Source organism: Triturus cristatus, chromosome 10 (assembly GCF_964204655.1).
Source record: "Triturus cristatus chromosome 10, aTriCri1.1, whole genome shotgun sequence".
NCBI lineage: Eukaryota > Metazoa > Chordata > Amphibia > Caudata > Salamandridae > Triturus > Triturus cristatus.
The window spans coordinates 589,519,300-589,546,379 of record NC_140593.1 but is presented as its reverse complement, the minus strand read 5'-3'; the positions used below and the strand labels follow the sequence as shown (position 1 = coordinate 589,546,379).

The window sequence follows — 27,080 nt, the reverse complement described above, 5'->3', positions numbered from 1 at the left end:
ATGCAGAAAAACCAGGCTGCCATCTTGGTGCCATTAGGCAGCCAGCAGTACTCACTGATCCAGAAACAAAATCCTGAAACAGCATTCCATTTCCTCATAGGTCTGAGGTCTTTCCCTCTTGGCAACAGCTCCATGTGTGCAGCAACGAAAAACGGAGAGTTCAGAGTGGGGATACATAAATATCATTAAAATATTTTTGTTAAATATACTAGGGTAAAAAGATCCTGATTGGTGTCCTGGTCCCATTTGACTCTTTGGGTGCAGAAACAGGTCAAATGAAAAAAGAGGCAAGTAAAAATCCCCTCACACATTCAGCTTTTAACCGTATCAGCTTAGATGCCTTCAATAAAGAAAACAGTGCCTTATTGTACACTTTTTGGCAGATCAATACTCCTGATGTTCCGATAGATTTTGAAATTGAAAGAGGGTGAAATGGTAAAAATGCAATAACTTCAGAACTTTGTCAGAGAACTTTAAAAAGGTGCATAGCAATTCCATACAATTTTCCATTTTTTTCCCCTTGAAGATCCTCATGCAATCTAATGGCCTTTACCCATGATTTTAATTAAAGACAGCTAATCAGACTTGGGTCCAGTGCGGCCTAATGTAGGTGAGGTGATTATTTTGCCAATAAATTACACCTTCTGGGCGATGAACACGTTACTTACCTTCGGTAACGCTTTTTCTGGTGGATACAGTATCTGCCTGTGGATTACTCACCTTGTGAATATCCCCTGCGCCAGCAACATTTGGAAACTTTTGTAGCAGCCCACGCCGATGAAGTCGAAGACGACGTCACAGAGACACGGCTCCGCTCGCGAATCCGCTGACGTCACTGGCTCGATAAGAAGACCTCGTCGGCGTGATGACGTTAGTTCCGCCCTTTTTTCCGTGCCTTCGAGGCACACGGCGGACTGACAGCAATATATACACAGTATACACAGTACATAATATACAATGCAACACACACAGTGTGAAGAATAAAAAGGAAGGCAAAAGAAATAACACAATGCCTTTGACAGTAACAAATACATTTTGAAACATCATCATTAGAATTGTAGGTATACAAGGGTGGACAACGGAGAGGCGGGTGGGTCAGTGAGGAATCCACAGGCAGATACTGTATCCACCAGAAAAAGCGTTACCGAAGGTAAGTAACTTGTTCTTCTGATGGATACATCTGCCAGTGGATTCCTCACCTTGTGAAAAGATTCCCACAGCAGTCCCACTCCCGGAGGAGGGTGTCCACCCTTCTATACCAGAAAGTCCAGAAGGACGGAACGAGTAAAATGTCCGTCCCTCCTCACCTCTGAATCCAAGCAGTAATGCTTTGCAAAAGTGTGAAGGGTGGCCCAAGTTGCCGCCCTGCAAATGTCCTCCACAGGAACACCGCTACACAAAGCAGACGTGGAAGACTTCGCTCTAGTAGAATGAGCCCTTAAACCCTCTGGAGGTTCCTTACCGGCCAAAGAGTAGCATATCTTGATGCACAAGACAATCCATCTGGAAAGGGTGCGCTTGTGCACCGCTCTGCCTTTCCTGCAGCTAACAAAGCCCATGAAGAGCTGGTCGTCCACTCGAAAGTCTTTAGTCCTATCAAGGTAGAAGCTCACCGCCCTCTTAGGGTCCAAGCGGTGAAGCCGCTCCTCCTCCTTGGAAGGGTGAGGGGGAGGATAGAAGGTAGGAAGGGTAATGGATTGCCCCAGATGGAAAGGAGTTACAACCCTTGGCAGAAAAGCAGCCCTGGTCCTGAGTACCATTCTTTCAGTATGAATGGTCAAGAACGGGGGATTTTGAACTCAGAGCTTCAAGCTCTCTTACCCTCCTTGCCGAGGTAATAGCAATGAGAAAGACCGTTTTGAAAGACAACAGTCTCAAGGAACACTTGTGTAAGGGCTCGAAGGGAGAACCCATCAGGTAAGTTAAGACAAGGTTTAAGTCCCATTGAGGCACAATAAAAGGAGTAGGAGGAAACTTGTTTGTAAGACCCTTCAGAAATCGTAAAACAATAGGCGATTTGAACACTGACGGCTGATCCGGCAAGCAAAGGAATGCCGACAAGGCTGAAAGATATCCCTTTACAGTGGCTACAGCAAAACCTTGCTGAGCAAGAGAAAGGGCAAACTGAAGAATGTCAGATAAACGAGCCCTCAAAGGATCAATAGATTTCTCCCCACACCAGAGCACACATTTAGACCATCTATAGGAATAGATAGATTTGGTGGAATGACGTCTGGCAGACAAAATTACATCTACCACGGAGAGAAAAAGAATTCAGGTTGCTCCGTTCAATCTCCAGGCATGAAGGTGTAAGCTCTGGAGGTGGGGGTGTAGAACCTGCCCCTGCGACTGCGAGAGGAGGTCTACCCTCAGAGGGAGACGGAGCAGGGGGCACGAGGAGAGGTGGAGAAGATCTGATAACCACACCCTTCTTCGCCAATCCTGGGCGATCAATATTACTTGGGCCCGGTCTTGGCGAATCTTCCTCAGAACCCGAGGAATCAAGGGTATGGGAGGAAACGCGTAAAGGAGATGTGAGTCCCATCTCAACTGAAACGTGGCTCGCAACGCTCCCCGCATCGGATACTGGAGACTGCAGAATGACAGGCAGTGAGCATTCTCGCGAGTGGCAAACAGGTCCTCCCGAGGAGTTCCCCACGTCCGGAAGACGTAACGAACCACCTCCGGATGTAGCCTCCACTCGTGGTCGGCGGAGAACTACTGACTGAGACTGTCTGCACGCACGTTCAGAACCCCGGCCAAATGATTTGCCATCAGACAAATCTGCTGATCCTGAGCCCAGGACCAGAGATGCAGAGCCTCTCTGCAGAGACAAAGCGACCCCACTCCTCCCTGCTTGTTGACATACCACATCGCAGTAGTGTTGTCCATCAGGACTTGAACCGACTGACCGCGAAGGGAAGGGAGGAAGGCCTTGAGCGCCAAACATATCGCCCGTAATTCCAGAAGGTTGATGTGAAGCAACCTTTCCTCTGGAGACCAAAGACCCTTGATCTCCAGATCCCCCAGATGCGCACCCCACCCTAAGGTGGAAGCATCCGTTATCACTGTGGCCACCGATGGAGGTAGATGGAAGGGCTTTCCTTGAGACAGATTGCCCTCCACTCTCCACCAAGACAGAGCCGCAGCAGCTTCTCTGGAGATCCTCACAGACTCCCTGAGATCTCCTTTGTGCTGATACCACTGCCTGCGGCGGCACCACTGGAGCGCCCTCATGTGCCAGCGTGCATGGTTGACCAACAGAATGCAGGAAGCAAACAGACCGAGCAGGCGAAGGACCTTCAGGACTGGAACGACCGCTCCATTGTAAAACAAGAGAATCATTTCCTGTATGTCGAGAATCCTTTGTGGAGGTGGGAATGCCCGACACACAGTAGTGTCCAGTACCGCCTCTATGAACAGGTTGCGCTGAGAGGGCACCAAGTGAGATTTGGGCACGTTTATCGAAAAACCCAATTTGTACAACAGCTGAGTTGTAACCTGCAGATGATGAAGCACCTTCTCTGGCGACTCCGCTTTGATCAGCCAGTCGTCCAAATAGGGGAAAACTGAAATCCCCGACCTTCTGAGATGGGCTGCCACCACTACCATCACCTTCGTAAAGACTCGAGGTGCAGTAGTAAGACCAAACGGAAGGACCGCAAACTGATAATGTTGCGATCCGACCGTAAACCAGAGATACTTCCTGTGCGACTTCAGGATGGGGATGTGTAAATACGCATCCTGCAAATCGATCGACACCATCCAGTCCTCCTGATGCAGCGCTTGAAGAACCTGCGCAAGGGTGAGCATCTTGAACTCTTGCTTCAGAAAAAGATTCAAGATCCTGAGGTCCAATATTGGACGCAATCTGCCGTCCTTTTTCGGACTCAGGAAATACCGGGAGTAGCATCCCTGACCCCTTTCCCGCTCTGGAACCACCTCTATTGCACCTTTTTTTAGTAATGTCAGGACTTCCTCTTGCAGGAGAAGAAGGTGGTCCTCCGAGGAAGCACCTTGGCAAGGGGGGTAATTTGGAGGGAATTCCCGAAAGGGAAGGGCGTACCCATTTTCTACAAGATCTAGAACCCAAAGATCTGTAGTAACCGATTCCCAATCTTGTAGAAAATGGGTAAGCCGGTCCCCCACAGGACCAGCATGATCCAGAATGGTGGATCTAGGGCTGCTTTGCAGTGGTGGGAGGGGCTGAGGAGGAGGAAGAGGAGGAGGAGGAGAGCTGTCGACCTCGAGTGCGACCTCTGACTCTGCCTCTGTAGCTCTTATACATAGTGTTCTGCTGCTGTTGCTGCTGCTGCTGGGGCTGTCTGTATGAACGAAAGGATGACCTTCCAAAGCCCCTGTATCTCCTGAACGAACCCCTAGGCTGAGTTTGAAGGCCCAAAGATTTAGCCGTGGCCTTACTCTCCTTAAATATTTCTAGCGCAGCATCCGCTTTTTTGCCAAAAAGTCCAGAGCCATCAAAAGGCAAGTCCAGGAGCGCTGCCTGCACATCAGGGGAGAACTCAGAAGACTTGAGCCATGCACTCCTCCTCGTGGCAACAGAAGAACCCATGATCCTTGCGACCGAATCAGCTGTATCCAAGCCGCTTTGGATTACCTGACGCGCAGCCGCTTGGGTATCCGACAGGACCTCATTAAAGTTCATCCTATCCTCTTCTGACAGTTTTGGGGCCAATTGCTTTGCTGAATCCATAAAAGCATGGATATACCGGCCCAAAAGACAGGTGGCATTCGTCGATTTTAAGGCCATACTGGCGGAAGACAAGACCTTCTTAGCCGACTGGTCTAATTTATTCGCATCCGTGTCACTCGGGACTTGGGGAAAAGCACCTGTAGATTTTCTGGAACAGGCAGCCTGAACCACCAGACTCTCCGGAGAAGGATGAGATGTTAAAAAGCCTGGGTCCCCTGGAGCTGCCCTATACCTCCTAGCAATGACCTTAGAAACTGCAGGAGCAGAGAAGGGCTTACGCCATACTTCCATTACCGGTTCTATAATGGCGTCATTAAAAGGGAGCAAAGGCTCCGATGCAGAGGAAGGAGAGTGTAGAACCTCTGTCAGGATGTTAGGCTTAAACTCTGCAGATGGCCACTGCAGATCTAGAAGTTCAGCCGCCATCTTTATAGCAGCGTGGTATGGAGCCACATCCTTTGAAGGAGCATCAGCAGGAGGAGTAATCTCCCATTCAGGCAACAAATCCAGGCCACTAGCCTCCTTCAATTCATCAAACACATCGTCCGACTCCACCATCAGCTTACCTTCTTCTACTTCCTCCATCAGGTACCTCTGTTCCTCCAGTAGCCTTTGGGCCTCTCTCCTAGATATGATCCTCACAGCATGAGTCGGCGGCGCCGTGACCGAATTCGACGACGCCGGAGTCGGCGTCGAGCGCGGATCCATAGGAACAGCCGACGTCGAACGAGGTCGAGTCAGCGCCGGTGAAGAAGGAAGCGGCGTCGATGTCCTCGGCGCCGGTAGATGCCAAGACGGCGTCACCGGAAAAAATGGCATGAAGGGAGCCTGAGGATAAGCTTGGGGAACTCCCAAACTGAAGGCCATAGGACCCATAGGACCCGAAGGTGCACCAGAGGGATACAAGGCTCTGGAGAAGACCCCATACATAGCATTAAGATAATGCGTTGGATCCTGACCTGGGCCTGGAAACGATGGATATGGGTTAGGCATCACCGGACTCGGGCCGACCGGCACCGACGGTGGAATCTGCGGAGTCCAAGGCTCACCAGGAGCTGGAAGCTCCTCAAGCGGAACAGGAGATGAAGCCGGAGCCGGAGATGGAGATGGAGCCGGCATCGGAGATGGAGCCGGTGCCGGAGCCGGAGAATGCTCCGGTGAAGCCACAGGTGACGACAGGCCAACAGGAGAATCAGGAACAGGGGAAGGATATACAAAGTCCTTACAGCGTCAGGAGGGCGAGGTTGATCTCGGAGCCGTATCCCTATCAGAGCGATGTCGAGATCCATGCCTCTTCTTTTTCTTGTGCTTCTTGGACTTAGAAGCATATCCCGAAGTCGACTTCGACCTCGATCTTCTCCGGCCTCTTTTCTCCTTTTTCATCATGGCGATGAACAATTTGGCTTCCCTCTCCTTTAGAGCCTCTGAGCTCATTTTGCGACAGGAAGAAGATCCATCTACATTGTGGTCAGATGAAAGACACCATATGCAGTCTTCATGCGGATCCGATATTGACATGTGCTTACCGCACTCTCGGCAAGGCTTGAAAACCAGACTTCTTCGTCGTCCTTTTCAGCTGAAGACAAGAAGAGAGAAAGAGATACCAGCAGAAAACAAAGTATCAAATACAGCTACAGAGAGAGTCCCGAAAACTGTTAGCGTCGATGGAGCGGAAAAAAGGGAGCCGTGTCTCTGTGACGTCGTCTTCGACCTCATCGGCGTGGACTGCTACAAAAGTTTCCGAATGTTGCTGGCGCAGGGGATATTCACAAGGTGAGGAATCCACTGGCAGATGTATCCATCAGAAAGGTTTTTTAAAGACCTTTAGAGATCACATAGATAGGTGATTAGATTAGTTCTCCAAGGTTTCTGATATTGGAACTCACCTTACCCACATAAGTACTAAATTAGAGAAGGCCTTACAGTGCAGTTCGTGTGGTAGCATATGTTCATATGCTAAACAAGTGCACTATAAAACAGTACATTATGTGTTATACTTAGTATTATGAAGGAAAAAGCATTTCCATGACCTGTCCAGAAAGTTGAGCACTAGCAAGAAAATAATGGCCTGCACAATGGTCGTGCGCAGGTAGGAAGGAGAAAGGAGCAATTTGCAACATAATGCAGGAAAAACTGTTCGAAGGGGGTGAGTGGGAGATAGTGTGGAAAATTAAAAGTAAGGTTCGCACTGTGAGCAAAGGTGGATGGGGAGCTGAAATCTGAACAACCCAGGCTATGTCTGCCATTTTTCCAAGGCAAGAGTGTTGGATGTTGAAAATACACTTTCACAAGAGTTTCCAATAACCTCTTGTTTTGTGGACTGGAATCACATCGGTGATGCAGGAGGAAGGGCGAAGTCTTTGTTTCTTGATTTTCTTCTGGTTGGGCAGGCGTTGAGATAAATCCTCTTGAACAATAAATTGTCGGACCACATACAGAAGGGCAACGAAGACCCTCTCCCATGCAAATCAGAAGAACAAAACAACTTGGTTTCTTTTTTTGCCGATGTTGGTTGAATCAACGCAGAGCAATCACTGGTTTTGTCTACGAGTGACTCACACTTTCTATGTGTTTTGATACATATTCAAACTTAGGTTTTCTGGAAGAATTACTGCATTTGAATCTTCTAAATCTGTGATGGTAATTTCTGGAACAATGAAAATGGCCTATATCCTCATGTGGAGTTGCCAAGATTTGCTCTCGCACTTTCTAATATTTGTAAGATTATATAGCACATGAATTAACCCCATATACTGATTGCCATATGGAAAGGCTCATGGCAAGGATATACCATCTTTTTCTTTACTTAAGGTCTTTAAAAGTTAATTTTCCATGAATTACGTAGAATTGTGTTTGTGTGACGATGGACAATCCAAATAAAGTCACACAGAAACAGAATGAAAATTGAATATAATTATTCTGTCTCTCCTAATTGACGATTAATTGCATTGATAAGGAGCGGGCATAGGCCTCTGCATCATGCTCCAGGCCCTGCACCATAAGCAGGACACAAGCGTGTGCTCCAGAAATGGTCCTGTTAAATGACTTTCCTCAAAATTCAGTTCTTATTTGACTTCAAAAGATATGGATGAATTTATGTTACTAACAAGGGTGATACACTGGGAAGTCCTTAGATTACTTTAAAGAGTGATGACGGTTACTCCAAGGCTGATCTCAGTTTACACGGACACCAGAGGAGTGAAGTCCTGCAAAATTTCAGATCTAGTCTAACACCTTTGAGGCTGATGAAAATGCAGAAAGAAATATCTATTACAAGGTCCATAAAATGTTTGCGTGTTTGAAAACATGGTGTCCGTTTGCCTTTGGGTTTTTTTTAGCAGAGACTGGCTAGATAAATCAAAATATATTATAAAAACAGGTCTGACATTTGCAACACAAATTCTAAGCCAACAACAAAAGAGGACAGTGCAACTCTGCCTAAAATGTTTACAAATGGCAGCTTTAGTAGAAACAATTATATTGTTTGTTTTTATATGTATCAACATGCGAAGAATTTAGTCAAATCGAGCTTAAGTTAAACAGCCCAATCTTTGCCGAAACGAACTGAAACAATAATTAACCTAGGAGGATAGAAGCAAAGGTAAGAGGCCAAGAGATTACGCAAGTACATCATTGCAATCCGTCTTTGCTCCGGGCACCCACTGGAAAAATAACTAAAAGATATACCTGCTGCATGCATTGCAAGATATATGTCACCTTGGTAGAAAAAGCTGTACCTTTCTTGCTGCCAGCACAGGATCACTGGAGAACATTTCGGCCATCTTTATTTCATAATAACTAAGCTCAACAACCTAAGAAGAACCTGCCCTCCCAGGGGGAGTTTGAGTCATCTGAGGATGGTGACCCCACAGGAAGCATTACCTTCCTTGGCAGGGAAGGAAGAAGATCATCACGGCACTGGTCCTGTGACCTTTGAACTCTCAGACTGGCACTTCATTTTAATAAGATCATCCCCCGCAAAGAAGTCCTTTTCCCTCTGAAAGGCCTGGCTCCCACAAAAGAAATCCTGACGCCTATTTCTGCTCTCAGCCAGCAACCTCAATATGTCATGTCAAATTCTCTTTACTTTTGTGAAAAAAAGCAGAGACAATTAAAACAGCAAAATGCCTGGGAGGATATTTACTGGCATAGTTCCCATTTATGATACCACTCTTTTGTAAGGACTGGGTAGGAGAGAAAAAGAGACAGATGAAGCAACTGAAAATCAGCCTCTGACAAGATGCTAAGAAGTATACAGACAAGAAGCCAACATACAGTTGTTAGTCTACATTTCCACACTTATTTACAGTCGGGAGTGCCCTCGTTTCTAGACTGCAAAAACTGCAACAATAGGCACATATTACAGACTAGGAAAGTATCTTTTTTTTAATATGTTAGGCTGCATATCTACCTGCAGAAAAAAAGGCAGATCAAACAAACACATCCAATCATGCAAATAATACGAAAAATAAAACACACAATAATGATATAGTAAATGATTAACATCTCTCAGGGAAGGCAACTTTCAAATCTCACTGCGTGCGGGGGAGAGAGGCGAGGGGAGAGGTTGTTTTTACCTGTAAAGCTTGACCTTTGGCAATGTGTAATAGGATGGCAGATAGATTTGATGTTAACTCCCTCCCTTCTGACAGAATCTGCACTCGGACTTTCTGAAAGGCTCACAAATCAGGGAAAGGATGGAAGAAAACACGGGTAGGAGTGAAGACATAAGGCTTCAGTGGACAGTACCATGTGATCTCAAGTCTTGGCTTGAACTGGACCTTCCTGGCGTCTCTTCTAGAAATGGGTGAACGCAGAGACCGATGGGTCGGATTAATTATTATAGAAGAATACAATGCAGTCCTCCTAAAACAATCAGTGGGAGTTTAATTACCAGCAAAATATTTGATGAGCTGTAACAAAGCCTAAGGGGTTCCAGGGCAGTTCAGGAGCTCAATTTGTGAACAGCACAATTTATGAACACTTAGAAGATGGAAGACACCCGCAGTCGACAATCTACTGGAACATAGAGTAGATCTAAGGAGGCAGGAAAATGGACACGCGAGGAAAACAAAAGCGAGAAAACAATGCAGGTGAGGCAATGGGAAAGCTGGAGAATGAAACAAAGTGAACAGAAGGACAGCTTCTGTATACAACTACTGGCTAGTGTAGTATAGAATTATTATTTAAACTAGGCTTCTTAAAGGGACCACTAACTGGGAAGTAATCCCTCATGCACCAATGAATGGTTCGCCACAGCTGCCAAACCCTAGGTTCTTCATGCGAACCATTTAATATGGGGAAACCTTCAACTTGGTAACCATTCTATCCTGTCTTGCCCTATACATCTTGCCTCCTGGTGTGTCTGTTGGGTGTTAATGCCTCTTGCTTTTTCTGAACTTACATGAGACCCTTTTCCTCACCTACGGACTAGGATTCCAGAACAACATGGACGAGAAGCGACCCACTACAACAAGCGAAAGCTAAAGACATTTTCTTTAAAGAGTGCTAATGGATTGGTTAAGTTCGAAAGGTTGCAAAGCTGTCCACTCTACAAAGCTTCGCAATGCCTATGATTTACTTATCCAGTCCTCCCTGACTTCAGCTTATATAATTAAATAATTATCTTACTAGAGTACAATTTGTTTACTAATAACATGTCTGCCTACTCTTTTGGGGAAGTCACAAACACCACTGGCTGCCAAGTAGCTCCATGTCAAGTGTGCCAGTCCCGTCTAATCCCAAATCATGTTGCATTTTGGGACATGCACTTTTGTTTTTTTCATTGTAAGTATGGGCTCAAATATCTAATCATGAAAAGTGCTGTCTGCTAATACATAAAAACACTGAATTGTCTAAAGGTGTCCCACATGATGCGAGCAAATTTGGTAGCAAGGCACACAGACTGTGAAAAAACACCCGATATTAAACACAGTTCTTCATAAAATACTTTAGGTTGTCCCAAAATTAATATTTAAGCACACAGTTGTTTATAGGACAATAAAAGACATGAAAATTCACATCAAAACAATTTTATACGTGGATATCATAAGCGACTGAGTTGTAATACATAGAAAAAAAACAGCAATGGGAAATAGAGTTGGAAAAATGTGTGGCAACAAAGTAAATGGTGTAAAGACGGGCTCACGCAGTACATCCTCCTAGAGGGGTGCTCTCATCTTGGTAGCTTATGGTTGGATGAGAAATGTACCATTAGAGGCTTGATTTGAATGATTCTAATGAAAGGAATGCCTACGTGCAGTGTAAAAGCTTGTTTCTTTTACCCTGAAATATATCAAAAAGGCGATTAAGAGAACAGAGAGCAAACAGGTGATTTGTTTTTAATGGAGTATTATTTGATTTACTTTTTCTAGGAACACGCTGTCTCGAAGGAACAGGAACAAAACATATGGTGCCTGTATTACATCTTTCACAATGATGTTATATTATCTGACAAAGACCATAATGGATGCAAATGAACAGCTGTAATGCTTGTCTCGGAGTGGCTTGTCTTACTTGCGATTTATAGGGTTTAAAACATGCATTTAATAGTTACTTACACAAAGAAGGGCATCAGCTTAATAAGGGTCTCTTTGTGGGGACTGCTTGTGAACTCTGGCACTGTTTGAATGATTTTGTTCATGACGCTTCGTAAATAAATTTGCAGTTGTTTCCGTCGTTCCTCGACAAACTTGGCATCCTAGAGAAATGTAAAATAAAAATAGTAAGCTAATACTTAAAAGTCCTACAATATATGCACACATACTTTAACGGTTCTGTCCTCAAAGGATTAACATTTATTGCTTAGAAAATTAAACCATGTGTCAGATCAGGTAGTAAGTGTAATGATTCAAAAGAGTGTTCACATTAACACAAGTATAATTAAAAGAGACATTCATTTTACCAGCAGCACAGACAATGTGCAATGCATCAGAACATCTCGACCAGCATATAAAATCAGAAGAAGAAGAGGAGGAAGAAAAGAGGAAAAAGAGAATGAAGGAGGAGAAGGAGAGAGGAGAAGGAGAGAGGGGATTAAGAGCAGGGGAGGAGATGACGTGGGAAATGAAGAGGAAGAGGAACAGGAAGAAGAGGATGAGGGGGAATAAGAAGAAAAGGAGAGGAAGGAGAGAGTGGGAGAGTAGGAGGAGTCGGGGAGGAGCAAAATGAGATTAGGAAGAAAATTAAGAGAAGGAAGAAGATGAAGAGGAAGAAAAGAGGAAAAAGAGAATGAAGGAGGAGGAGAGAGTGAAGGAGGAGGAGGAGTGGGGAGTAGGAGCAGAGGGAGGAGTGTGAGGAGATGGAGGAGGAGGAAGAGGAAGGGAGAGATTGGAGGAGAGTGGAGAGTAGGAGGAGGAGGAGGGAGGAGGAGGTAAAGGAGATTAGGAAGAAGATTAAGACAAGGAAGAAGATGAAGAGGAAGGTGCAGAAGAAGAGCAAGAAGAACAGGAGGAAGAAGATAGAAACAGAAGGAAGAGGTAAAGGAGAAAGACAACAACGCAATAGTAATACCAATAACAACAATAGGACTACTGATTATAAAATTATAATTATTGTTATTATACCAAATATTTACACATAGTGCAACAAAAGCAACATTCTGAGCACTGGATGCATGTTTGACGTGTATGCGAAAACAAATATTTTGCTGACGTCCAAAATCATGTAAACACTTTCTTCCATCAATACAAGACAAAAGAACGGTCCTACAGTGACACAAACTTAACTTCATCCATAGGCGCAAATGCAATCAAGGAGAAACGTCTTAGATGTTTTTAATTCACGCAGAAAACGTTTGCAAAGAATATTTTAAAAACATATTCTTTCCTCTGTCGATTTCTATTGATGCTTAGTAAAAGCCTGTTCCAGAGCTCCTTCTTTGGCCCTCTTTCGAGTGGGGCTGACAACAGTAGCTACTTGTCCTATCAGAATTAGGGATGGGGATAGCCTCCGCAGTTCTCATGTTTTTTAACCTTGAGACTCCACATGTGAACATCAAGGGAATACTGAGGCAAAAAGAGGAAAAATGACAGAAATTGTGTTCTAAATGAGCTATTCCTCATTTCTAGTTGATCTCTAAAGTTTTCAAGCATTTACCCAGTAGCTGTGCCCCTAGAGTTGTGGTGCACTTGGTATCAGTAACGTAGGAAGCGGAGTTACCAGGCGAAATTCAGAGGCAATCAGAGGGTGGCCCTAGAATTAAGGCCCCAAAATGGCTGCACTGGAGAGGACACCCTCACCAGGCACTCAGCAAAGTATGGGTAAAGATGGGCGCCCTGACACTGCAAATGAGTGAAAGCAAATGCTAGCAATTTGGTGAACACTGGGTGCTGAAGAGAGCTCGAAAAGTGCTGCAAACCAATAGTGCTCACCTTTCACCAAGAAACGAATCCATTGTCTGTGCTTGTGGGAAGTTGAGATGGCGATATGAAAATACAATACAAGACTTCTACAATCCTCTAAATCTAAACCATTCAACCTCATAGAGATACTGTGCCTCAGAAGGAGTGAAAAAAAAATTCTGCTGAGGATAGGGCTGCTGGTGCTACTTCTATCCCCAGACATGCAAGGTGAATGCCCCAAAATGCCTATACTGCTCATAAAAATTTCATTTCTAGGGAAGACAGTTTGAAAGCCGTAGTGGTCCCTTTTTGCTGCTTGATGCAGTCAAGTAAACTTTTAGCATTTTTGTCCAAGAGACACTTCCCATCAAGTGACAAGTGACAAGTCCAGCATCTGGACTTGAATGCCCCTGGAAAAGCCTGTGGATCACATACACGCATGCCGATGGATGACAACTCCTGTGCTGAAGGATTTGGCCCTTATGTCATGAGGTAAAACTGGCTACAGGGATTGCGTTACAGTGGCTAAGCCATCCTGAATCAGGAACTTAACATCCGCAGCATGTTCTCAGACAGGATGGGAGCTGAAGAGGTGTCCACTTCCCAAATGGCACAAGACAATTGACATTTGTGGCTCGAAGAGCATGAATACCTGATGCAAAAACCTTTCTTCCATCGGCATGTAGTTTTACGGACTACACGTTATATAGTGTGTTGGGAAAGGTTTTTTGCTTTCAGTTCATACAGGAAGCGTCCACTACAAAACATTCTGGGGTGGGGTGAGCTGACATCAAACGCATGCCTAATGGCATGTATTTTTGCCTATTTTCTTAACAGGATACTGCAGGAGAACATTCAGCTGTTTTTTTTGTGTCGTCATTTTTTTTTAATTGGTTATCAAGACACAGTTGTACAACATAGGAATAGTGTAGCAAACGAGGGAATATATAACATAATTGGTACAGCAATGAAGAAGGTGTGGGGGCGGGAAGGAGCGGGGAGAGATAGGGGGTAAAGCAATGGAAGAGAACATATCAGCAGAAACTGTACATTTAGCCAGTCAAAGTAGCGCTAGACGCCAGACAGCATACAATAGGTACCAGATAGTGAACAGCAAACATTCCCCCTGTCCACAGTGAAGGTAGAGGCTGTGGGCGATGGGTCCCAGAAATGACAGGGGGGGGGGGGGGGGGGGGGAGTGCAAGTCTGAAAAAACCTCAGCTCGGCAGAGGGAGCCAAAGGAATGCAAATGGGATGGAGGGGGTGGAGAGTCCATTGCCCAGGCCGTGGTGTGAAGGAGATCGCGAGTCTCGATCTGTAATGGTGAGCATATAAAGAGGGAGCGGATGCACTGTGGGTGCAAGAGGGGTTCTATGGGTCGGTCTGGGAGGGGTACCAGAAACCACCAGAGTGACTAGATGGGCAGTGTTTCCAGGAGGGGTCAATATGTGTTCTGATGAGTGTGTGTGGCGGCTGCCCATGCTGGGGAGGGGGGGGGGTTGCCTGAGGACAGCGGGCTTCAAAAAATGAATCTGTGCCCCACAATTTCTCCTTGGACCTTTTGTGCTCCTTTCCAACCTCACGAGAAGGAAGAGGAATGTTTCAATTGTGTCTCCGGTGATTTTATCCTGGAGAACAGGTACTGCTGTGTGACGACTTACAAGGGGTCTCTGACTCCTGCTCCCAGATGGCCATGGGTTGCCTTAACGACAATAAGTCACAGAACGAGGCCTAATGTGAGGACAAAGCACCAGAGACATTTGTGGGGATCCGTCACTGGCATTTGTTTTCTGCACCTATAACAAGACTAGAATAAGACTTCAAATGAGACATGATGTCTTTATTCTTCAGAAATATCAACTCAATAAAGAACCAAAAAAGATGGTGGCTCCAGATCCTGCATCTGAAGGGGAGCATAAAGAAAGGAAATGAGGTCACCAGTGTCCATGGTGCTTTACATTAGCTTTCAACATCGCTTCTGTTGGTGCCATGAGAGTCCACAAACGATACTGCGTGCCACCAATTGGGGCTGGTGACAGGATACAGCTGGGAAAAATGTCCAAATCCTGTCTAGCACTTGGGTAGAAGGTTCATATGAAGAAGTGTCCATCTTACCAAGCATTTTCCTCCAAAAAATGAGCACACTTAATGAGAATGGCCTGTTAATTTTCCTTGCAAGGCTTTTCTGCCGATCCCTCTGCCTCCAATACTCTACCTGGGTGAGCAATAGGCCCAAGAGCTCGCCATGACAACAGGAGGCAGTCTTGGATTTCAACGAGGAAAAACCTGACATTTTGAAAAAACCATAAACAAAACAAATGTAACTCTCTTACAGAAAAGGAACGTTTTGCAGCAATAGTAAAATGGATAAAGATGTTACATTGTTTTGAGGAAAAACGTTGAAAGCGTTAAATGGCTTTCAAAGACAACTCTGCAAACTATCACGTGGAAAGGATCAAAACTGTCACGATGAGTGGATTCCGATGTGGGCACCCTCTGGCCCCTGGAAAACAATAGGAAAGGTTAAATGGATTGTTATATTACAACTCTTGTCTTACAAAAGTAGGGGGAAATGAAAGAAGGTATACGTTTATAAAAATAAAACAAGCATTGGCATAGCCAATAGGTCTCGGTTTTGGGACCTTATAAGTATTTAGTTATGCAGCACAATATCCTTGGTGCAACAACATCAACTGTTGCATGGCTAAGCACTTATAAGGTCCCAAAGGCGAGACCTATTAGCTATGCCAATGCTTGTTTTAATTGCTTAATAAGCTTTTTTTTAATTGCTGACATCCGGCAGCATAGAGAAAGGGCACGGTAGGCGCAGGCAACAAAAACAAAAAAAGGGTTTCTTCTTCGGAAAGTGCTTGAGCAGTGGAAGGCCATACTGTGTCTAAGGGGGCAGTACGTGGGGCAAGGTTCAGGGGAGGGACAAAAACAAAAAGAGGAAGTGAAGCAAGCATGTTCTGACCAAAGAGGAGCCAATGAGAGTGGCGATGAAGCCAGCCAATGGGGAAGGATCTAAGCTCCCACACTCATAAACAAACAACAATTCTCGCAAACAACATTCGCTGACCCAGGAGACACCTTGAAAGAGTTTCTTGTGTTTTGTATGATTGATTTGCCAGATTATATGGGCCATCCATTCTCACTCCTGCATGATACTGCTACCCACAGGGATGGACACTGAAAGTGCACTGGACTTCGCTGTGTGTACTGAGTTGCTGGCGCACTGCACTGCAACACAACCAGGATGATTTGTTGGCGCCGGCATGGAACATGGTTCCGGCAAAGCAACTGTTGCCCAGATCTGGCTTGTTTGCACTCTTTTCAAGCAGTATTTCTTATTACAAAGCCGGCCATAAGGCCGAACCATTTATGATTTCACAAGAAGCATGATTTGGCTTATCGTTCGTCAATTAGATGCAGGTTAAATAAAAGGCAATTGTAAACCTTGGTAGTGTAGTGTGGGCAGTTATTATTTAAGTGCACAGTCATGCCAAAGGCTAATTCGTAGGAGGTTATGAAATACTGTATTTTCAACTCTCCATCAGGTGCATGCCTTAACCATACATGATTACCCATAGTTTGCATAAGCTTCCATCTTGTATTCACAGGCCATGCCGCTAAGAGCTGTGAAGTCACAGTTAGAGGACAAGGGTGCCATAAAGAAAACACATGACATATACTGTGGTCTTCTGAAAATGTCGGGAGTCCAGAGGGAGGTATGCTGTGTGAGCGCTCAGCGGCCCATCTGATACTTCCAGCTGGACACAAGCAGAGGGGGTGTCCACCTGCAGACATGTTTTTCTCTGGGACATTTCATCAGTGGGGTCCATCTTTCTTTCCTGGCCCAGTCCAGTCCCCACAGAGATGGAGCACAGATGAGGAGGATGAGAGAGGAGAGGAGACACCAACTCTATATTGCTCATAGTGCTGGAAGTCAAATTCTAGCAAAAAAATACTAATGTTTGGTCTGTGCCCCTCTGCTGAGTCAATCACGGAGAACAGGCGACGGCTGCCCCAAAATGATTATATTTCTGTGCAGTGCAGTGAGAAAACCAAGCTGACCTAAGCAGCTTATGATTTGGGCGCCAACGTTTTGATTTTTTGGGGAGCTTTTTGTTACGTCACAGTGTTTTATACAGCAAAGAAATCATCCAAATCAACGATCAGCAATCGTGGCCACTGTGAGGCGCTGTCAAGAATACTGAGGAGGGTTTTAAAATGCTAATTTCCTTTACTCCGTCAGTCACGTTTTATGAACACCCAAACCATATATTGAGATGTTTACCAGAAGGCCAGGGGTCATGCCGTTTGCTGTGTGCTCAGTGAAGAACGCTGACACGTGATTTAGTTATATATATGTCAATATTGGAGTTACCGCCCCCTTCTTATGGTGCTAACAGAAAGCACAGCGTAGGGACACAAGAGTTTGTGCTAGCAAAAAAACATACGTCCTACAGGGTGAGAAAGGCAGATTCTTGCTGTTTGGCTCTTAATCAAACCCACTGTAATTATGAGATTCTGCGGCAAAGACAATTTTCAGCATAATTATAGATTTGCCACACTTGCCACATAATTCATCATCAAAAGTTGCAACAACCACTGCCACATGTACTGCAGAAAGGTGGTACGCCCTGTCCTGCATTGTGAGAAGTCAACTTTCTTTTGCTAGTTGTTGCATTTAGGCGCTAAACTGATATTAATGCGGTGCAACGTCTGCTCAGTATTTACTTTGGGGAAAAAACACCCAATTGTGACGTAATAGTGCCACAAAGTGTGCTGCATTATGCCTTATAAGTTGCCTTTCCTTGACGCATAATTTAGTTATCTCCTCCACATAATGTTTTCTTCCTCGCCACAAAATGCCAGTGGCCCTTCTCTTTATGAAATATCCGTCCTAAATCCACAGGGTGTTTTAGGGTAAGCAGAGTCTTGCTCTTATGAGCCCACAAAAACACGTCATATCAGTAAAGTGAGGGGCCAGGACAGGGGAATCAATGGCTCACAGAATCACAATCGACAGGAACGAGGGAGAGTATAGAGATCCTTGCTCATAAAAACATATCCTTCAGGCCCTGAGTAAAGGGTTGCGGAGGGGCGAGTAAGGTAATCACTGTTGTGGTGTTCACAGAAAAAAAACAAGCGCATGCGTCTTGCGCTAAAAGGAGGCAGCAGGGGGACAGGAGAGAGGAGGGGGCCTGCGCCTGTTTACCTTGCGGGAGCGAGCAGGAACCATATGTTTGTAATTAACATATGGTTTGAAAGCTCGCTCCTGCAAGGGAATAGCCAGACGTGCACGCGTTGCCATTGGAACCAATGCAACGCGTGCACGTTTTTGCCCGCAAAGCTGTGCCGATGGCTAAAGGTCTCTTTTCCTATGCAGCTCATGCGCGCTGTGTAGGCGAGACCTAAAAAACATTGCTACAGAAGGGGGTGCGGTGCATCTTGGCCTTTTGAAACTACACATTGCAATAGCAACACGATATTCACTATTTGTATCTGTTTTTGTAACAACATTGATTTTTATTGAGAAAAACGCAATAGATTGGTGCTTAGCATATGTGCCAAATCTATAATGAGAATGAATGAAACTGTCAAGGCAGAGGAAACCATGGTTTACAAAACCACTTCTACAAATCTCAACATGATGTTTTTTAACAGTCCCTTACCAAAACAGCTCTGAATCATTTAAAACAGGGCTAAAACACAATTCTGCATTATTTACAACATTAACCCCCGTGGTGATAAAAGTTAATATATATTTATTAATTAGATCTTAATGTCAGGAAATCCCTACCACCTACGCGGCATCATAATGATGATAATATGTTCCGGCAAACTGCTTCCAAAAAACCCAGTACATTATTAATGAACTGTGTTTCACATCAAAATACGGGACATAAATAATACAAAACTTTAGACTATGCCTTTCTGGGGATTACTTCAATCCCCAGGGCAGCGGGGAAGCTCTGGCGTGTATGCGAGCATTACCTGAGCTCTTGCTGTTTCGAAATTTAAACAGAAAGGTCTAGTCAAATCGTGCCCACAAGTAATGTCAGATTGCCTTACTTACCGGAAAACGAGGATACATTTTAGTGCATCATTTCCAAAATAGTTCAGTACAAAAAAAAGAATACATGTGCATTAACACAATATAGTGGCTTAGCAATGGTGCCCTAAGCCCTAATGCAAGAAGGGGTACTGAGTGCCCATCCCCTCGTTAGGCAGTAATTAAGGTGTGTCCCGGTGTCACTGCACCTGCTGCCCCTGCATATATCCTTCTTAATCATTTAGAAACATATTGTCCATAATACTTTCCAGTGATCTCCACTACTCTTTCAGCTTTACATTATCACACAACCTAAATATTGAAGGAGACCAGTATGGGGGTGCCACAATTCCTGTCATGGTGAAGTCACAAGCAACCCCAAATTAACCTGTGCTTAACCCTCTGGTAATGTGGCACAAAGCAGTCAGGCTTAACTTAGAGGGAATGTGTAAAGTATTTATGCAGCACCTCAAATAGTAATAGAGTGAAAACACAACACAAGAAAAATCACACTATAATTAAAAAATAGAGTACATTTTAATAAATTATTAGAGACCAAACCAGCATCCAATCAATATAACAGGAGAGTTCCAATTTTTTAGATTTAATTGAAAATAGTGCCTGAAAGGACAGCAATCCAGCTGTGGTTATCGTGTCGTGCCGAACCGGGACAAAGTTGCAATTTCAGAACGATCATGATGGAATGCGAGCCAGATACACAGCCCAAGCTAGGCCTGCTGAACAAAGTACCTTAAATCCGGGTTGCGGAGTGTTGAGAGATCCCACATTGAAGATGCGTCGTGCACCGGCTCCAATAAGCTGCGGGTGGTGATGCGATGTCCAGGGTCGAGGATGTTTCAGGAAGCGGCAGTTCCAATGGAGCAGTCAACGATGCATGCGATGCTAGGTCCTGTGAAGTCGTCGAGGATGCTGCGACAGAGGCTTGCAAAGCATTCCTTCTTGCAGCAGAGCAGCACAGCAGTCCTGCTGACTCTTTCACAGGTCCAGAGGTGTTTTGCAGAGTTCAGTCTGAAGTTCCAATTTTTATACTTGGCGCCAGCTTTGAAGTAGGAATAGGTTTCCACTCCCAGAGGTGTTTGGAATTTCTTGCCTTCCTGCCATGCCCCCAGCTTGTCTGGGGACACACAAGACTAGTTTCAAACCCTTTGTGAGTGTGCTCAGGCAGAGCCTTTGTGATGTGCAAGTGTGACCGGTGACAGCTCCTTCTTCTTATCAAGTCATAGATGGCCCATCCCGCTAACACTTTTCTCCCCTTTGTCTCAGTGTCTGGGAGCAATATAGTAAGAATAACTGCCTAGTCATGTGACCCAGGATTCAGGCTGCATATACCAAATGGTTGGGACAAGAAAATGGAAACTTTTTAGAAAGTGGCGTTTTCAGAATTGTGACTTAAAATCTGACTTAGTCATGAAAGAGTGTTTAAATTACAATTCTTTAGACACCAAACTTGACATTCCCACCTGCTATCTCTTATTAAATGTAGTAGGGTAACCCAGTGTTATCCTACGGGAGAGGTAGGGCTTGCAGCAGTGAAAAACAGTTTTTAGAGTTTTTTACTACAGGGAAATGTAAAGCTTAAAAGTACATGTCCAATGTTTTAAATACACTACACCCTGCCATATGAGCTGCTTAGGGTCTACACTATGGGGTACTTTCATGTATTAGCAAGGAAGGTTTAGGCCTGGCAAGAAGTTTATTTTGCCAGGTTGAAATGGCAATTTAAAACTGAACTCACAGGCTGCACTGGTAGGCCTGAAACATGCTTAAAAGGCTACCGAAGTGGGTGGCACAACGAGTGCTGCAGGTCCAGGAGTACCATTTAACTTGGGTGCATGTTGTACCACTTTATTAGAGACTTACAAATAAAGTAAATGTGCCAACTGGGTGTAAGTTAATTTCACCATTTTTAAAGGAGAGAGCAAAAGCACTTTAGCAGTCCTAAAATTCACAAATACGGGTACAGAAACAGTAGGGTGAAAGCAAAGAGTGTGGGGATGACCCTGCAGAAACGGCCAACTCTAACAGGGGGAAAGGGACCAATTAGTTGTCCCCTTTAAATTTGGGGAAACGTGTTTCCCGCTCTTACTCAGCATACTCACCTCGATAATCAATTGTTTTGGATTAAATAGAGTGCATAAAAAACTATTAGCCATAAGAGGAAAATAGGTGACTTGAAAAAGGCTGCATACATGTCTAAGAATGATTTCCGGAGCCGTTATCAATTTAAGGAAATACATTTTGAATGAAATCTTCTAAAATTGTTTTTCAAACATTATTAATAAAAACTGACAACAGGTGTAAATGCTATTGTACTGAGGAGATCCTACGAGGTTAAAATCTTAACCAAATCTGACATAACAGTTTAATGTTGGAGTGAAGCCTGGACTATAGAAAAATCGAAGAGAAGTTATCTGCATTGATATGTTCTTGGAGTACAAGTCCTTGGTGAAAATTTTGAAAAAAGCCTAACCAGGGGCTCATTCAAAGGAAGCCATCCTTGGCTGCACATTGCTGAGCTCCACTTAACTTGGGTAACACCATGTCATCTATGGCACCAGAAGTGCTGCGGCAAGCCATGTGAGATGTGAGACATTCAGAGGTGGACCTGTTTCTGAGTAAGAAGGTGGAAAACATTGTGCTTCCTTCTTACGGAACATTGAGAATCTGAGATGCTAAGTGTGCTGCTGTGTTTTTGGCGGAGTCTGGCCATTCTACTGAAGTTCCCGGGACAGAAATCTTCAGATGGTTCCCAATAAAAGGTCTTTCTTTTTCAAAAACAAACAGCTTTCTCTACCTGTATCTATTTTCTGAAAGAAAGGTGTGATGCAAGAGTTACAGAAGGTGAGGAAGGTACTTTTGGTTGTTGGTTAGGCCTCCTGCTGAGCTGAGGGTAGTATAGTATGGGAAAGTATTTATACTAACTACAGGTCAAAGCTGATCCACCATCTGTATGAAAAAGAGAATTTTCTATGAAAAGGTGGATAAAAAAACATACCTGCCAGAGAATCACATACAATGTATGGCACTCAAATTGTGTTGAGAGGCAATAATTAATTAAATTAATTAAAATTAACTACTTAAAAAAAAATCAAAACAAATTTAAACTAACTAAATTAAAGAATTTAAAAATAATCAAAAGTAATACAAAAGTACCTTGCAGTATATTTCACAAAAAGGCATATTTAAAGAGAAGCTTTTTCTTAATTGCAGAATAACAGATGAGGTAACCAGCGGTTCTTAACCTGTGGTCCGGTGACCCCGGTGGCCCGCAGTTGCTTAGATAATGAAATAATGTAAACAGATTAAGAAAGTGTAAATAGATAAAGAATTAAACTGAAAATTAAAAAATGTAAAATGGTCTATAAACGTGAAGGAATTTGAAATTGCTGGATAAAAATTAAATTGGTATCCTTAGACTGATTGATGAGAGCACAGTATGTGTCTCGGGTATGCATGCCTCTAATGAATTACATAATCCCTCGTCCCAGAGTATTCCTTCTCACCAGAAGTGGGTGAGTATTGGGAAACAAAGTGTACAGACTACAGTAAGTGGACAATGACAATAAAACCCAATGTAACAAAGGTAAACGATCTCTGAAAAGACAGAGGCTCTCATTACATGAGATACAGCATCTCCCACTCACCTGAAGGCAGCACTATAGATGGGTAGTGCTGCAGCCAGATTACTACATGAGGTAGCACTCACTTGCAGAGGGTTGCGACACCCGGAAAAAACTACTGTCAGCTGCCTTGTTCAGCAAATTCTAGCGGATAGGTAGTGAGGCACCAGATTCACACACGATCCCTTGTTACTGCTGGGAACTACCGTTGGATCACCATTAAGCTGCATGTGGAGTCTGGGATTACTCAAACCTACATTAGCCTAGATCTTGAATGGTGTATGTGAGGGGTCATGCAACAGTAGTGGGGCGCAAGGTACTAGGATGCCACACCCACCCTAGGATAGAGGATACCAAATAGCTTCTTCTCAGCCTGCAGAGATGTTTCTGCCTCATGCGCCTGGTAAAAAACCCTAATACCAAATGAAAGCAACGTGGTCAACTTGGCTCTTCTCACTGTCTTCTTTTGATACAGGTTTTTCTTTTTGGCAGAATATCTGATGGTTTTGCAATGTATAGAAAACTTTATGAGGGCAAAACAGATAAAATACCTTCCTTAAATGGTGTAAACACTGCCCTTCCGACCAGGTTGTATCCCAAATACAGGCATACTTTGAGCTTATTCATTTTCCAAAAATAACACCACACCAAAGTGAATCTATTGAACTCTCCCTTATGCTACCTAAGTCAAGCAAGCAATAGAGCAATTAAAAAAGGGGAAGAACACCAGGATCTGATGGACTTCTACTATAATTTTATGATATACAAGGTAAACATCCCAGAGAGTATGAAGAATTAATAATTTAGAAGAACAGAAGGGCACAGTTCATCAGGAATGCAATTATAGTGGTCTTGCCTAAACATGTTTAAGACTCACTGGGTGTCCTCCCATTTTGCTGTTTATATCTGCTAAATACCAATTACAAAATTCTGGATAAAGCACTAACCAATGGATTGGCAACGGTGCAACCCAAGATTATCCACTTAGATCAGAAAGGATTTACACCTTCCATAATCTGTGATGGATCTTTTCTGTGATGGATGGGATACCTAGGGATGTATCAGTTGCAGCGCTGGCCTTATTAGATGTAGAAAAGAGCTTCAACATCTTCATGTTGTCTTACCCTTCTGAGGCGGTCAGGAATATGTAAATGGGATCTGAATTCTTAAAATGGCTGACCTTCTCTAGGTAGGACAGATAACAAGGGTGCACACATGACAGGCAATATCCGAGAAGTGGTCTGAAGGTAGGGTCACTAGGCAATAGTGCCCAATGTCCTCACTACTGTTCCCACTAGCTATAGAACCATTAGCTTGCATCCTTAGAAATAATGACCCAAAATGTGGGATATACCTAACAAACACCATACTGTAACCCTATATGCTGGCAACACTATTTTACCTGAGAGATCAGACAACAGTATGGCAGAATTAATAAGTATTTTGAAAGACTATGTGTCATGATCTGGACTACAATTTTTAACTGGGAACAATCCTGCAAATCTGCATTGAGGCCAATAGAAGATGGTGGACCTACACAAATAACAGCTGTACCGCTGAGATGGGAAATGGACACATTCATACAAGCAACTCTGAGTGCAGGAGCCTGGCAGGTGTTTCAAGGAGACTTCTGATGGAAGAGCTGGTGAGCTTCATTAAACTAGTACCAAAGAATCAAGCTACCTCCCTGTGGAAGAACAAGGAATTACAGAGGTTGCTTCCTGCCCCTTTAAAGGATGCTGTGGAGGTAGCGACATGGAGAAAGTGCTACACCATGCAAGAGGTGAATTCGGCCCAGAGCACGATCCAGCTGGTGGGGTATTCTAAAAAAATTGCCAATCAAACATCTCTGAAAAACAGCGACGTTCTAATTCTGACAGGAAGCACTCAGATTCCTACGGCAAATACTGACGGCATGGTGGGAGAGTTCTGCAGTAACCTGGCCATGACCGTGCGGAATGGGGGAAACGTGTTGATCCCGTGTTTCCCCTCCGGTGTGATCTACCATCTTCTGGAGTGCCTGTATCAGTACATTGACTACGCCGGGCTCTCCAATGTGCCCTTCTACTTCATCTCACCGGTGGCCAACAGCTCTCTTGAATTCTCACAGATCTTTGCTGAATGGCTGTGCCAAAATAAGCAGAATAAAGTCTACCTGCCCGAGCCTCCCTTTCCTCATGCAGAGCTCATTCAGACCAACAAGCTGAAGCAATACCCAAGCATCCATGGAGACTTCAACAATGACTTTAAGCAGCCCTGCATCGTGTTCACGGGCCACCCCTCGCTGCGCTTCGGAGATTTTGTCCATTTCATGGAGCTGTGGGGGAAGTCCAATCTGAATACTGTGAAATTTACTGCTTGACTCTCCACATCATAGGTGACTGTACACCCAGCAACCCCACACTTCTGTCCCAGATGGTACTGAGGCCTGCTCGACCTCTCCTCATTGCATTGATGGTCCGATCTGGAGTGCAGGATCTGCGGAGGGAGACATGAGACACGATGCTGCACGGGTCCCCCACATTGCTGAGATCACCTGGCGCGTTGACCCTAGTTGACTCTGAACTTAACGACTATGAGACCCTATCTAAGCATGGGGCCTGCTTACTCTACCTTCTTGGCCCCCAAGAGGTTTTTCACTCCCACTGCTGATCTGCCAGATCTTATCCGCCTCCCAGTCCTCCCCTCACCCCCCTCCCCCTTCACTCTTTCTTCCCCTGGGGACTGTTTTCTTCTGTATTGGACTTTGCAACTGTAACTATTGTAACCATTATTAACTGTTTTTCCTTTACCTGACCACTGAGACCTGAGCACCATGGCTGATGCTCGGTGTAGCTGCTAGACAGCTATAGAGGAGATCTGCCCTGGCTCACTACCTCGGCCGAGACCTACCCAGCCAGACATTGGGCACAGTTCTTCCCGTCTCCCTGCCATTGTCTACTCTCTCTCCCTCTCTTCTTCTAATTACTGTTATATTGTTTTTTTACCCATGTTCTTTTATGCTCTGGTAATGTATGTAATTTGTAATATGTAAAGTAACGTTCCTCATGTAGAGAGCTCTGATACCTACGGGTCTATCCAGCGCTATATAAAACTCAAATAAATAAAAAAAAAAAAAAAAATTCAAATACTTTGGCATAAAAATGTATCATGAACAAGGCAAACTAAAAGTGGGCAAATAGTATGATGCAATACCTAGGATCGGGCAATTTAGCCCACACTGGTGTAGGCCCCACTTATTGTCGATCGGTAGAGCATAGATTAACAAAATAATAATAACGCAAATATTGTTGAATCATTTTGTGGCATTGTCGATTATACTACATAGAAGCTTCTTTAAAGAACATCACACATCAATTCCTAAAATTATATAAGCGCTGGACAAAAATAGGTAATTAACAAGGAAGGACCGCACATTAACCTCTTTTGAGCTTGGGTATCAGGTATGCTAAGGGATATGGCCAAGAAGGGGATCATTTATGAGCATATATAACTTTAAAAAAAATGTGTGTATAAATATTTAGACATATAAACTGAATCAATTAATCAATAAATGTTTGAACAGAGGGAATTTAAACTAGATGTACCTATGCCAAGATGAACAAGTTACTTGCTTTCGTTAATGCTCTTTCTGGTAAAGACTAACTGCAAAATACATACCTACGAATATTCCCCAGGTGTCAGACTAGATCTGGAAACGTTTGAGCAGTACCTCTGCATACCAGTATGTGGCACATGCAGCTCCACACTGATGTCGTTCCACCTAGGAAATGACGCAAAGCAGAGTAGCAGCTTTGGCCCTGGTTGAATGAGCTTGCAGTCCTTCTGAAGACTTCTTTTCAGCCAATGTGTAGCAGAATTTAATGCAGTAGGAGATGGTTCATTTCTGAACGGCATTGCCTTTTTTTTTTACCCCAGAAAAGGCTTATCATCCATTCGTTGTTCTTTGGTATAATCAATGCAAAACTCTGCTCTTTTTTGGGGTCCAAGCAATGGAGTCTCTGCTCTTTCTTAGAGGGATGAGGCGGAGCATAGAATGCCAGCTTGGTTATGGTTTGGCCAACCCTGAACGGGGCCATAACTTTAGGCAAGAAGGATATCGTGCCCGCAGAACCAGTTTGTCTGGAAAGAAGATGGTGTACAGTGGGTTGTTGCAGTGAGCTTGCAACTCACTCACTCATTGCACCAATGTTAAGGAACACTGTCTTGAGGGTATGATGTCCTTTCTGGAATTCAAAGATCCTGCCAGGTGGTTCACCACCAGGAACATCTCTTGATGGCCCAGTCATTTCCACAAGGTCCAGGACCCTACTCCGCCCTGCTTG

At 44.2% G+C, this 27,080-nt stretch overlaps 1 protein-coding gene across 3 annotated transcripts in view; it reads right to left on the bottom strand.

The window, feature by feature from the left end:
• SNX29 (sorting nexin 29) overlaps nt 1-27,080 on the bottom strand; it is a 1,557,993-nt gene that overhangs the window by 260,242 nt on the left and 1,270,671 nt on the right. For all 3 annotated transcript variants that reach the window (XM_085632108.1, XM_085632106.1, XM_085632107.1), the window contains exon 20: nt 11,275-11,414. In XM_085632108.1, the coding sequence (XP_085488234.1) occupies nt 11,275-11,414 (140 nt within the window). The remainder of the gene's footprint in view (nt 1-11,274; nt 11,415-27,080) is intronic.